Below are 15,484 nucleotides of genomic sequence, written 5' to 3'. Positions count from 1 at the left end.
GTTGGTTAGGAAAGCCATGTAGTAACTGACAATCAACTCACCATGAAGGCAGTTGGTAAGGAAAGCCATGTATTAATTGACAATCAACTCACCATGATGGCAGTTGGTAAGGAAAGCCATGTATTAATTGACAATCAACTCACCATGATGGCAGTTGGTAAGGAAAGCCATGTATTAATTGACAATCAACTCACCATGATGGCAGTTGGTAAGGAAAGCCATATAATAATTGATAATCAACTCACCATGAAGGCAGACTCACTGATGTGGACTTCAATGGTGTAGTTGCTAATGTCGTTGACTGAAACACCATAAACTACGTCCTCTCTTTCTTAGGTTCCTCCCTTCTTTGTGTTGAAGACAGCTTGAGTTGGGGAATAAAGCCATCTCAGAGACAAAAGGTACACAAGGTTCATGCCTGAATCTTCAAACCAGACGTGATTGCTGCAAAGATCAAGATACATACGTAGATAGTATGCAGATACACTGCTAATGTACAATCAGGCATGTGTGATAGCTATGCAACTTTGTGGAATTGTAAGCATGTTCAAAAGTGTAATGGAAGGGTTTGATTATTCTTAAGATAGTAAGGTTAATCATTTTGTTTATGTTATGTGACGTAGTGCTACCTATTTCTGCTTTGATACGTGAATGTGTGTATTTCTTACCATTAACTAACACGTCTGCTGTGGGTATGTAAAAAATAAATACGTCAATGTGTTTTTTTGTTTACAATTCAGCCGTGTTTCCCGACACGTCCAATCTCAGCTTCATCCCGGCAGCAAGGTCAAAGGTCAGTTCTTCTGTATAGTACTTGGATGGAACCTGTTATGAAGAATGGATGTCACGTGGTTTATCAAACATTGAGTCATGGCCAGACATTACAGTGATCGCCATCATGAGAATCGATAAACAGAATTGGGATATGGTGTCATGTTATCAACCAGGGAGCCGCGGACACCCGATCTGGTTTGTACTCTGACTTCAGACACGGGGTGCTGGACCTGGTGTCCTGCCTGGAATCAATCACATCTACCTTAACATGAGCTGATCATTTGTTTGTCAAATGAAACTCGTACAAATAGCTCTAAATTTGACAAACCCCGACATGATCCAGCTAGAAATATCACAATCTCCGTCATGATACAGCTAGACATATCACAAATACCGAAATGATACAGCCAGACATATCACAAACTCCGTCATGATACAGCTAGATATATCACAAACACAGACATGATACAGCTAGACATATCACAAGCTCAGACATGATACAGCTACACATATCACAAACTCCAACATGATACAGCTAGACATATCACAAACTCCGACATGATACAGCTAGACATATCATTAACTCCGACATGATACAGCTACACATATCACAAACTCCGACATGATACAGCTGGACATATCACAAACTCCGACATGATACAGCTAGACATATCATTAACTCCGACATGATACAGCTACACATATCACAAACTCCGACATGATACAGCTAGACATATCACAAACTCAGACATGATACAGCTACACATATCATATTGACGGACCGTGAAGATCCGGGGTAGAATAGGTCTTCAGCAACCCACGATTGCCGTAAAAAGGCGACTCTGCTTGTCGTAAAAGGCGACTAATGGGATCGGGTGGTTAGGCTCGCTGACTTGGTTGATGCATGTCATCGTATCCCAATTGCGGGGATCGATGCTCATGATGCCAATCACTGGATTGTCTGGTCCAGACTCGATTATTTACAGACAACAGTCATATAGCTGGAATATTGCTGAGTGTGACGTAAAACAACAAACAAACAAACAAAAAAACAAATAAATAAATAAACAAACAAACAAACAAACAAACACACAAATCTTATATAGACAACATTGATCGATTTGGGATCAAGGAATACATATTTAAATGGAGTTCAACCTTGTTTTGTTTATCATTGTCGACAATAAAGACAAACCAGTCATCATTATGAACCCACCATGGACGGTCGTGCCGTGCCTATATAACACGACACACACTTGACTGGCACCACTTCCCATGATGCACCGGTATAACAGGAAGATGTGTTGTCGTCGGAGGCAATGATGTTGGTGTTGCAGACATCTTTAGGGTCAGCATTGATGACGTCAACATCTACACGTGCATTTTCAAGTTTATAGTTGGCACAGGAAACTGGGGACGAAGTAGGAATTGATATATTTACATCACGAACTCACGCATCAGGGTTTCCTGAACTTAGATTTTGTGTTTGACGCAACCAAGGAAATGGACAAATACATGCAAATACCGTCACACTACATTACTCATGCCTTCTGCAGTTAGTTCTAAGGTGAAAATGTCTTTTGACTTCACTATCTTAAACACATATTAACATATCTAATGACGTCATATTCAATGACGTCACACATAGTTTGAGAAAAAAGCTCTTCAGTCACAGAATTACTTCTTGGACTACAAGCCAGGCAAAACGATGAGATCACTGACCTTACCAACATTGAAAAGAAACGAATATATCCTTCGTGTACAATAGTAAAACAGCATGTATTTCTGAGCATCAAAGTGAACATTGGACATATATCGCAACAGCATCGTATTTTTGGCATATTGGTCAAGTCATGTGTATCGCTACAGAGTCTTATTTGTGACTTATTGAACATGTCATCTGTAGCGCTAAAACATCGTATTTGTGTCATATTGATCATGTCATGTGTAGCGCTACAGCATCGTTTTTGTGTCATATTGATCATGTCATGTGTCTCGCTACAAAATCGTATTTATGTCATATTGATCATGCCATGCTTATCGCTACAAAGTCATATTTGTGTCATATTGATCATGTCATGTGTATAGCTAGAGCTTATTATTTGTGTCATATTGATCATGTCATGTGTATCACTACAACATCGTATTTGTGTCATATTAATCATGGCTTGTATATCACCACAGCATCGTATTTGTGATATTCATCATGTCATGTGTATTCGAAGGAGCATCCTTTTTATGTCATATTGATCATGTCATGTATATCGCTACAACATCGTATTTGTGTCATATTAATCATGGCATGTATATCGCCACAGCATCGTATTTGTATCATACTGAACATGTCATGTGTATCGATACAACATCGTATCTGTGACATGTTGATCAAGTCATGTGTATCGATACAGCATGGTATTTATGTCATCTTGACAATGTCATTTGTATCGCTAAAGCGCCTTATTTGTGACATATTGAACATGTCATATGTAGCGCTACAGCATCTTATTTGTGTCATATTGATCATGTCATGTGTATCGCTACAGCATGGTATTTGTGTCATATTGATCATGTCATGTGCATCGCTACAACATCGTATTTGTGTCATATTGATCATGTCATGTGTATCGCTACAACATCGTATTTGTGTCATATTGATCATGTCATTTGTATCGCTGCAGCATCGTTTCTCTGTTATGTTGATCAAGACATGTGTATCGATACAGGATGGTATTTATGTCATATTGACAATGTCATTTGTACCTCTACAGCATCGTATTTGTGTTATATTGATAATGTCATCTGTATCGCTACAGCATCGTATTTTTGTCATGTCATGTGTATCGCTACAACATCGTAATTATGTCATATTGATCATGTGATGTGTATCGCCACAGTATCAATTTTTGCCATATTGATCAAGTCATACGTGTCGCTACAGCATGGTATTTATCTCATATTGATTATGTCATCTCTAGCGCTACAGCATCGTAATTGTGTCATATTGATCATGTCATGTGTATCGCTACAACATCGTATTTGCGTCATATTGATCATGTCATGTGTATCGCTACAACATCGTATTTGTGTCATATTGATCATGTCATTTGTATCGCTGCAGCATCGTTTCTCTGTTATGTTGATCAAGACATGTGTATCGATACAGGATGGTATTTATGTCATATTGACAATGTCATTTGTACCTCTACAGCATCGTATTTGTGTTATATTGATAATGTCATCTGTATCGCTACAGCATCGTATTTTTGTCATGTCATGTGTATCGCTACAACATCGTAATTATGTCATATTGATCATGTGATGTGTATCGCCACAGTATCAATTTTTGCCATATTGATCAAGTCATACGTGTCGCTACAGCATGGTATTTATCTCATATTGATTATGTCATCTCTAGCGCTACAGCATCGTAATTGTGTCATATTGATCATGTTATGTGTATCGCCACAAAGTCCTATCTGTGTCATATTCATCATGTCATGTGTATCGCTACAGCATCGTTTTTGTGTCATATTGATCATGTCATGTGTCTCGCTACAAAATCGTATTTATGTCATATTGATCATGCCATGTTTATCGCTACAAAGTCATATTTGTGTCATATTGATCATGTCATGTGCATAGCTAGAGCTTATTATTTGTGTCATATTGATCATGTCATGTGTATAACTAGAGCTTATTATTTGTGTCATATTGATCAAGTCATTTGTATCGCTACAACATCGGATTTGTGTCATATTAATCATGGCTTGTATATCGCTACAACATCGTATTTATGTCATATTGATCAAGTCATGTGTATCGCTACAGCAATTTATTTGAGTCATATTGATCATGTCATGTATATCACTACAACATCGCATATGTGTCATATTAATCATGGCATGTATATCACCACAGCATCGTATTTGTGTCATATTGATCATGTCATGTGTATCACTACAACATCGTATTTGTGTCATATTGGTCATGTCATTTGTATCTCTACAACATCGTATTTGCGTCATATTGGTCATGTCATGTGTATCGCCACAGCATCCTTTTTGTGTACTATTGATGATGTCAATTGTATCGCTATATCATGTTATTAGTGTCATATTAACCATGCATTGTGTATCGATACAGCATCTTATTTATGTCATATTGACAATGTCAATTGTAACGCTACAGCATCGTATTAGTGTCATATGGATCATGTCATCTGTAGCGGAACAGCATCGTATTTGTGTCATATTGATGATGTCAGATATATCGCTACAATATCGTATTTGTGTTGAACGCTACAGCATCGTATTTGTGTCATATTGATCATGTCATGTGTGTCGCTCCAGCATCGTATTTGTGTCATATTGATCATGTCATGTTTATCGCTACAGCATGGTATTTATGTTATATTGGTCATGTCATTTGTATCGCTACAGCATGGTATTTATGTTATATTGATCATGTCATGTGTATCGCTACAGCATGGTATTTATGTTATATTGATCATGTCAATTGTATCGCTACATCATGTTATTGGTGTCATATTAATCATGCATTGTGTATCGCTACAGCATCGGATTTGTGTCACATTCATCATGTCATGTGTAACGCTACAGCATCGGATTTGTGTCATATTGATCATGTCATGTGCATCGCTACAGCATCGTATTTGTGTCATATTGATCAAGTCATGTGTGTCGCTACAGCATCGGATTTGTGTCATATTGATCATGTCATGTGCATCGCTACAGCATCGGATTTGTGTCATATTGATCATGTCATGTGCATCGCTACAGCATCGTATTTGTGTCATATTGATCATGTCATGTGCATCGCTACAACATCCTATTTGTGTCATATTGATCATGTCATGTGCATCGCTACAGCATCGTCTTTGTGTCATATTAATCATGACATGTGTATCGCTACAGCATGGTATTTATGTTATATTGATGAAGTCATGTGCATCGCTACAGCATGGTATTTATGTTATATTGATGAAGTCATGTGCATCGCTACAGCATGGTATTTATGTTATATTGATGAAGTCATGTGCATCTCTACAGCATGGTATTTATGTTATATTAATCATGACATGTGTATCGCTACAGCATGGTATTTATGTTATATTGATCATGTCATGTGTATCGCTACAGCATGGTATTTATGTTATATTGATGAAGTCATGTGTATCGCTACAGCATGGTATTTATGTTATATTGATGAAGTCATGTGTGTCGCTCCAGCATCGTATTTGTGTCATATTGATCATGTCATGTTTATCGCTACAGCATGGTATTTATGTTATATTGGTCATGTCATTTGTTGCTACAGCATGGTATTTATGTTATATTGATCATGTCATGTGTATCGCTACAGCATGGTATTTATGTTATATTGATCATGTCAATTGTATCGCTACATCATGTTATTGGTGTCATATTAATCATGCATTGTGTATCGCTACAGCATCGGATTTGTGTCACATTCATCATGTCATGTGTAACGCTACAGCATCGGATTTGTGTCATATTGATCATGTCATGTGCATCGCTACAGCATCGTATTTGTGTCATATTGATCAAGTCATGTGTGTCGCTACAGCATCGGATTTGTGTCATATTGATCATGTCATGTGCATCGCTACAGCATCGGATTTGTGTCATATTGATCATGTCATGTGCATCGCTACAGCATCGGATTTGTGTCATATTGATCATGTCATGTGCATCGCTACAGCATCGGATTTGTGTCATATTGATCATGTCATGTGCATCGCTACAGCATCGGATTTGTGTCATATTGATCATGTCATGTGTATCGCTACAGCATGGTATTTGTGTCCTATTGATCATGTCATGTGCATCGCTACAACATCCTATTTGTGTCATATTGATCATGTCATGTGCATCGCTACAGCATCGTCTTTGTGTCATATTAATCATGACATGTGTATCGCTACAGCATGGTATTTATGTTATATTGATGAAGTCATGTGCATCGCTACAGCATGGTATTTATGTTATATTAATCATGACATGTGTATCGCTACAGCATGGTATTTATGTTATATTGATCATGTCATGTGTATCGCTACAGCATGGTATTTATGTTATATAGATCATGTCATGTGTATCGCTACAGCATGGTATTTATGTTATATTGATCATGACATGTGTATCGCTACAGCATGGTATTTATGTTATATTGATCATGTCATGTGTATTGCTACAGCATCGTATTGTGAGTCGCGTCAGTATCATCTTGATCATGTCATCCGTATCGCCTTCGTGTCATATTGATTATTTCATGTGCGTCACCTCAGTATCATATTATTCATGTCATGTGTGTCGTCTGAGTATCATAATGTTCACGTCATGTGTGTCGCCTCAGTATCATTTTGATCGCGTCACGTGTGTCGCCTCAGTATCATATTGTTTGTGTCATGTGCGTCGCCTCAGTGTTATATTGATTATGTCATGTGTGTCGCCTCAGTATCATATTGATTGTGTCATGCTTTTCGCCTCAGTGTCATATTGATCATGTCATGTGTGTCGCCTCAGTGTCATATTGATTGTGTCATGTGTGTCGCATCAGTGTCATATTGATTGTGTCATGTGTGTCGCATCAGTGTCATATTGATTGTGTCATGTGTGTCGCCTCAGTATCATATTGATTATTTCACGTGTGTGGCCTCAGTGTCATATTGATTATGTCATGTGTGTCGCCTCAGTATCATATTGATTGTGTCATGTGTGTCGCCTCAGTGTCATATTGATCATGTAGTGTGTGTCGCCTCAATGTCATATTGATTATGTCATATGTGTCGCATCAGTGTCATATTGATCATGTAATGTGTGTAACCTCAGTATCATATTGATCGTGTCGTGTGTGTCGCCTCAGTGTCATATTGCTCATGTCATGTGTGTCGCCTCAGTATCATATTGATCATGTCGTTTGTATCGCCTCAGTGGCATATTGATAATGTCGTGTGTGTCGCCTCAGTATCATATTGATCATGTCGTGTGTGTCGCCTCAGTGACATATTGATTATGTCGTGTGTGTCGCCTCAGTGTCATATTGATTATGTCATGTGTGCCGCCTCAGTGTCATATTGATCGTGTCACGTGTGTCGCTTCAGTATCATATTGATCGCGTCACGTGTGTCGCCTCAGTATCATATTGATTATGTCATGTGTGTCGCCTCAGTATCATATTGATTACGATATAATTGTCGCCTCAGTATCATATTGATTGCGTCACGTGTGTCGCCTCAGTGTCATACTAAACATGTCATTTGTGTCCCTTCAGTATCATAGTAATCATGTCGTGTGTGTCGCCTCAGTGTCATATTGATCATGTCATGTTTATCGCCTCAGTATCATATTGATCATGTCATGTGTGTCGCCTCAGTGTCATATTGATCATGTCGTGTGTGTCGCCTCAGTGTCATATTGATCATGTCGTGTGTGTCACCTCAGTATCATATAGATTATGTCATGTGTGTCGCCTCAGTATCATATTGACTGTGTCATGTGTGTCGCTTCAGTGTCATATTGATTATGTCATGTGTGTCGCCTCAGTGTCATATTGATCATGTCACGTGTGTCGCCTCAGTGTCATATTGATCATGTCATGTATGTCGCTTCAGTATCATATTGATTATGTCATGTGTGTCGCCTCAGTATCATATTGATTGTGTCATGTGTGTCGCTTCAGTGTCATATTGATTATGTCATGTGTGTCGCCTCAGTGTCATATTGATCATGTCGTGTGTGTCGCCTCAGTGTCATATTGATCATGTCATGTGTGTCGCCTCAGTATCATATAGATTATGTCATGTGTGTCGCCTCAGTATCATATTGATTGTGTCATGTGTGTCGCTTCAGTGTCATATTGATTATGTCATGTGTGTCGCCTCAAAGTCATATTGATCATGTCATGTGTGTCGCCTCAGTATCATATTGATTATGTCATGTGTGTCGCTTCAGTGTCATATTGATCATGTCGTGTGTGTCGCCTCAGTGTCATATTGATCATGTCGTGTGTGTCGCCTCAGTATCATTGTGATCAAGTCGTGTGTATCGCCTCAGTGGCATATTGATTATGTAATGTGTGTCGCCTCAGTATCATATTGATCATGTCATGTGTGTCGCCTCAGTATCATATTGATCATGTCGTGTGTATGGCCTCAGTGTCATATTGATCGTGTCACGTGTGTCGCCTTAGTATCATATTGATCGTGTGACGTCATGTGTGTCGCCTCAGTATCATATTGATTATGTCATGTGTGTCGCCTCAGTATCATATTGATTGTGTCATGTGTGTCGCTTAAGTGTCATATTGATTATGTCATGTGTGTCGCCTCAGTGTCATATTGATCATGTCATGTGTGTCGCCACAATATCATATTGATCACGTCATGTGTGTCGCCTCAGTATCATATTGATCATGTCGTGTGTATCGCCTCAGTGTCATATTGATCATGTCACGTGTGTCGCCTTAGTATCAAATTGATCGTGTGACGTCATGTGTGTCGCCTCAGTGTCATATTGATCATGTAGTGTGTGTCGCCTCAATGTCATATTGATTATGTCATATGTGTCGCCTCAGTGTCATATTGATCATGTAATGTGTGTAACCTCAGTATCATATTGATCGTGTCGTGTGTGTCGCCTCAGTGTCATATTGCTCATGTCATGTGTGTCGCCTCAGTATCATATTGATCATGTCGTGTGTATCGCCTCAGTGGCATATTGATAATGTCGTGTGTGTCGCCTCAGTATCATATTGATCATGTCGTGTGTGTCGCCTCAGTGACATATTGATTATGTCGTGTGTGTCGCCTCAGTATCATATTGATCATGTCATGTGTGTCGCCTCAGTATCGATCCTGTGACTGCTGTCATGTGGTATTTTTTAATTGATGATGTTAATTGTATCGCTTCAGTACCTTATTGATCTTGTTATGCGTATCGTCTCAGTATCATATGACATTCCATGTGTATCGCCTCAGTATGATATCGATCATATCATGTATATTAGTATCATACTAATCACTCCATCTGTATTGTATTTGTATCATAATGATAATGGCAGATGTTTCCCCTGAGTATCATGTGGATTAGGTCAGCTTAAACTTAATTAAGATACCTATACTGGGGGAAATGACATGTACGAATCACTCCTAGATTGTGTTCAAGATAATGATTGTCTTTAACAGAACTTTCTAGATATTGCAGAAAAGGGTAGAAATTATAAATATATTTTGTTTTGAGATTTGCAGATGTGAATATCAAAGGCATGGCGCCGCTTTGTCAGTTGACTTAACACGAGGTCGTACTGCTTCTCTGTTGACACATGATACGACGTTCCCCTTAGCCTAGGATAATATTTTCTGATAAAATTACACCATATTAATATTAGGCTGACGTTTCCCATGAGAGTTGACACTAAATTGTCCTTTTACGTTATATGTCTTGAAATGACATGATAAAGTGCATGATATTTGATATAAACTACTTGAAACTTGGAATAACGGACTGAAGGATTGAAAAGTCCGTTGAGAAATGCTTGCATCTTACATCATGCATTCACACGGGAGTTTAATCGTGTAGTTCGTTCATTTTCTAATTATTCCATGATACTCACCTCCATAGTACTGCCATCCAGTATCAACTGTGCCGTCACTGCTCGAGCTAAAGGCTTCAGTGTACAATCTACACTTCCTAGTGAGCGGGTTGTACAAGACCAGGTTACACCTCACCCGCCACTGACACTGAGAGAAACATCCAACCCTCTTGTCCACCTGGTTGATCTCTTCTATCAGACTCCCGGCAAACACCAGATCATCCATCTCAGACCTCCTGTAGAAAGTCATTTTAGCACATCTGTCCGTAGTGTACAGTAACGGACTTAGAATGTATGGCAATGTGCATGCTAATAACACAATGTCAGACATTTGAAACAAGATCATAGTGGGACGTGTGTAACAGATCATTCTCTTCTGAGAAGGAATATTGTCAACCCAATGCTTTGTATACACAGAGGTATGGTTTCTGAATCACCAAGTGAAATATCACATATTCTGGCCTGTCATTGGTGTTTCAGGAACGAGGTTACAGCGGGCTTCAGTTTTCTAAAATTCATGATTGGGCGGAGCTTATATGACCACGTGACAGCTGTGTCGTACGCTCAGCTTGTCACCTGGTAGTGACAGCATTGTTTGCCATACAATGAATATTAACTGAGCATCCTTTGACGGCTTCAAGAAGCAAATGATCATATGAATGAATCGTTATTAAATAAACAAATCGATAAGTATATTGTAATATGTTGTTGAAGTATTAAAGTAACTTTTCATCTATCATTTCACATCGCTTTTGCGGAGGTGATGTATATTGAAGAACACCTTTCAAAAACCTCAATCTCAAAGACATATGGATTTAATAGTTTTTCCCCTTGTTTACTCAAGGCGTCCTAAATAGTTTTTGTTGTTTAACGCTGCACTCCACAGTTTTCCCGCTGTATGGCGTCGATATGTCAATAATCGAGAATAGACCAGACAACCCAGTTATTACCATCCTAAGTAGTTATGTTTTATTGGATTGAAGATAGACCCCATTGGCAGTACGAGGGCTGGTTAAAGAGTTCTAAGCCATAAGAAAGTGTTTGCAAATGTATTTGGCTTCTTGGGGTCATTTGCATATTAGTGACAGACAGTTGAACGTGATGGACAGATGGACACTGAAATGGAAAAGAACGATAAGCGAGCAGTCATCAAGTTGTTTGACTTTAGGGAAAAGTACTTCCCAAGAAATTCATGACAGTATGTCACAAGTGTATGGGGATAAGTACCCTAGCTATTCCACTGTCAAAGTTGGGCAGCTATGTTTAGGGCTGGAAGTACAAGCCTTGATGATGACCGCAGGTCTGGACGTCCATCAACTTCCATCAATGAAGACTCAGTCTAGGTGATAGAAAAAAACCTCAAACTGTCAGATAGACGTATTACCATTGCTGAACTTAAGAAAGACACGGGTCTTAGCCATGGACCCATTGAAATTAGTATTCATAAACATTTACAGATGAATAAGCTATCTGTGTGTTTGGTACCAAAGTTTCTAAATTCTGATCTTAAGGGACAAAAATAAGGCATTGCCAGAGTGAATGTAAAGCTAGTTGAGGAGGATGTCGTCAAATTCAAAAAGAGATTAGTAATGGGTGATGAAACATGGGTCTGCCACTATGATCCCGAGTCATATCGTCAATCCATGGAATGGCACCACTCCACTTCTCCGACAGCACAGAAATTCAAGTCTTCAAGATCTGTGAAAAAGGGTATGGTCACTGTATTCTGGGATGCAAATGGTGTGATCCTTGTTGATTACTTAGAAAGTAAAAAGATGATTACCAGTACCCAATATGCTGATTTACGTCATCGCCTGAGAGAAACTGTCAAAGACAAGTGGCGAGGAATGCTGATCGCTGGAGTTCTACTACTTCATGACAATGCCTCTTCTCACACCTCTCGACTTGCAAAGGCTGCTGTGCAAAAATGTCGGTTCGAAGGTCTTCCTCACCTTCCATACTCACCAGACCTGGCACCAAATGAGTGTCACCTGTTTCCTAAACTGAAAGAACACCTTCGTGGAAAGAGCTAAAAATACTTTCACAATTGTCAGTTTTGTTTGTTAGGTTTCGAACCTTTTGTACCAACCCTCAAACGTATATGTAAAGATTTGTTAAGTGCGCACATGAACCACTTTCAATGTCAACCCTGCTGTTCAAATGGCATGTATAACTATTGAGGATAAAGGTGTTCACTAATATGAAAGAAGTAGCTAAATGTCATATATCTTAATGTAATATTTCTAAATCTGAAAGAACGAATGAATTAATGTATAGCATTGTTTCAAAACACAACAGTTGTTTTACTTCAGACAAAGTTTCATCTCTGAGGCTTACATACCTTCTGAGGATAATATGTTTGTTTTAGATCAGCTTCTTTAGTTTGACAATTACAAAGCCAAAGTGTATTTTGAGAGAATGTAAGAGCATTTAAGTTCATGTTATGCAACCACAACTGTAACAGACATACGCGCTCGTAGATATTTTTTTTAATGTGACTGGCGTGTGTTGTCATGCATCTCAACGTTGTACTCAGTGTGATCGATTGTTGCGAGAATGCCTGAGAAACTTTCGTCATACTTTAACACATATTTAATACATGTGTTGAAGGGTTGATAAGCGGCAAACGTTATTATTCATGTTGCAAACAAAAGGTTCCTGGTAATGGATGTGTGAACGGATATAAGCACCAGAGTTGAAGCCAATTGAAGACGCCAATATAATGTATACCCTTAACGATTCTTAACATTTCCACACCACCATCTCTTTCAGCTCTGCCATAATCTTTGAAGGAGTCCATTAAGTGAAACGTTGCAATTAATGCTGTTGTTTTTTGTGTACAGAATGACTCAACTGAAATAGACATGTGTTAAAACCATTCAACGATTCCGACTTTATCAGTTGTTCACCTAAAGCGGGAGCATCTGGTACAAGTCAAACATTGCAGCATTGATGTGACTTGCGTCTAATTGGGAAATATCCTTCACATGTCTACCAGAACACTTTTAAAACCTTTACTAGTGTTCTAACACAGTCAACCTTAGATAATTAGTGCGAACTATACGACCGTTGGTAGATCGCGTGAATAATATGCCATCCAAGTTCGAAAGAATCTGTTCGTGTTACCTTGAATTGTATGTTATATGTTGTTACTTCGTTTTATATTCTCCACGTATGAGGATCATTGTTAAGCAGAACAGGGTGAATGAAAGTGCTGCGTGGTTGTGTTGATGAAAGTGGGAAAAAAGTCAGACTCTCTGTTCATATGGTTATGTTTTATCCCAAATCACCACATTTGTATGATCCGTGAGCGTTACAGTGGTGTGTTACAACATATTCACTACGGTCGTTGAGAGAGGTGGTTAGGACGAACAATTTTGGGAAGGAATTTTAAGAAGAAACACATGTTTGGGACAGGGTGTTTGAACTCTTGTATTTATCAAATGTTGGTATATATCCTCTGCTTTAGTAAGTGTGACTTGTTTGTTATTTGACATAGAAGCTACGTAAATCAAGCGACAAAACCTTTTCAACATCCAATAGAATATCAGCATAAAGCAGAGTCAATTGTACAATTCCGATTATATCATGAGCATAAGTTTATGAATCACTATTGTTATATTGATCACGTCATGTGTATCGCCACAGCATCGTATTTGTGTTATATTGAACATGTCATGAGATTCGCCATAGCATCGTGTTTGTGTTATATAGAACATGTCATGTGTTTCGCTACAGCATCGTGTTTGTGTTCTATTGAACATGTCATGTGTTTCGCTACAGCATCGTATTTGTGTTATATTGAACATGTCATGTGTTTCGCTACAGCATCGTATTTGTGTTATATTGAACATGTCATGTGTTTCGCTACAGCATCGTATTTGTGTTATATTGAACATGTCATGTGTTTCGCTACAGCATCGTATTTGTGTTATATTGAACATGTCATGTGTTTCGCTACAGCATCGTATTTGTGTCATATTGAACATGTCATGTGTATCGCCACAGCATCGTATTTGTGTTATCATCATGTCATGTGTATCGCCACAGCATCGTATTTGTGTTATATTGAACATGTCATGAGATTCGCCATAGCATCGTGTTTGTGTTATATAGAACATGTCATGTGTTTCGCTACAGCATCGTGTTTGTGTTATATTGAACATGTCATGTGTTTCGCTACAGCATCGTATTTGTGTTATATTGAACATGTCATGTGTTTCGCTACAGCATCGTATTTGTGTTATATTGAACATGTCATGTGTTTCGCCACAGCATCGTATTTATGTTATATTGAACGTGTCATGTGTTTCGCTACAGCATCGTATTTGTGTTATATTGAACATGTCATGTGTTTCGCTACAGCATCGTATTTGTGTTATATTGAACATGTCATGTGTTTCGCCACAGCATCGTATTTGTGTTATATTGAACATGTCATGTGTTTCGCTACAGCATCGTATTTGTGTCATATTGAACATGTCATGTGTATCGCCACAGCATCGTATTTGTGTTATCATCATGTCATGTGTATCGCCACAGCATCGTATTTGTGTCATATTGAACATGTCATGTGTATCGCTACAGCATTGTATTTGTGTTATATTGAACATGTCATGTGTATCGCAAAAGCATCGTACTTGTGTTATATTGATCATGTCATGTGTATCACTACATCATCGTGTTTGTGTCATATTGAACATGTCATGTGTATCGCTACAGCATCGTACTTGTGTTATATTGAACATGTCATGTGTATCGCCACAGCATCGTGTTTGTGTCATATTGAACATGTCATGTGTATCGCCGCAGCATCGTATTGATCTTGTCATGTGTATCGCATTTGTATCATCTTGATTATGTTGTGTGTATCACCTCAGTATCATGTTGATCATGTCATGTGTATCACCTCAGTATCATCCTGATGATGTCATGTGTATCACCTTAGTATCCTATTGATCATTCCGAGTGTATCGCCGTTGTACATATTGATCATGTCATTTGTATCACCTCAGTACCATCTTGATCATGTCATGTGTATCAGTATCATCTTGATGATTTCGTGTGTATCGCCGGG

General features: G+C 38.6%; 1 protein-coding gene across 1 annotated transcript; it reads right to left on the bottom strand.

Annotated features, from left to right (window-relative positions):
• Positions 1-1,871: 1,871 nt before the first annotated feature.
• Positions 1,872-10,674, bottom strand: LOC125379247. The gene is made up of 2 exons (XM_048395497.1): positions 10,429-10,674; positions 1,872-2,184 (listed from the first exon to the last, which is right to left on the bottom strand). The coding sequence occupies exons 1-2, from the start codon at positions 10,655-10,657 to the stop codon at positions 1,979-1,981; spliced, it is 435 nt and encodes a 144-aa protein (XP_048251454.1). The 5' UTR covers positions 10,658-10,674; the 3' UTR covers positions 1,872-1,978.
• Between the last annotated feature and the right edge of the window lie 4,810 nt (positions 10,675-15,484).

Source organism: Haliotis rufescens, unplaced genomic scaffold (genome assembly GCF_023055435.1).
Source record: "Haliotis rufescens isolate VD_foot unplaced genomic scaffold, xgHalRufe1.0.p SCAF_14, whole genome shotgun sequence".
NCBI lineage: Eukaryota > Metazoa > Mollusca > Gastropoda > Lepetellida > Haliotidae > Haliotis > Haliotis rufescens.
The sequence above is the reverse complement of the archived record's forward strand: the minus strand, read 5'-3'. Positions and strand labels throughout refer to the sequence as shown.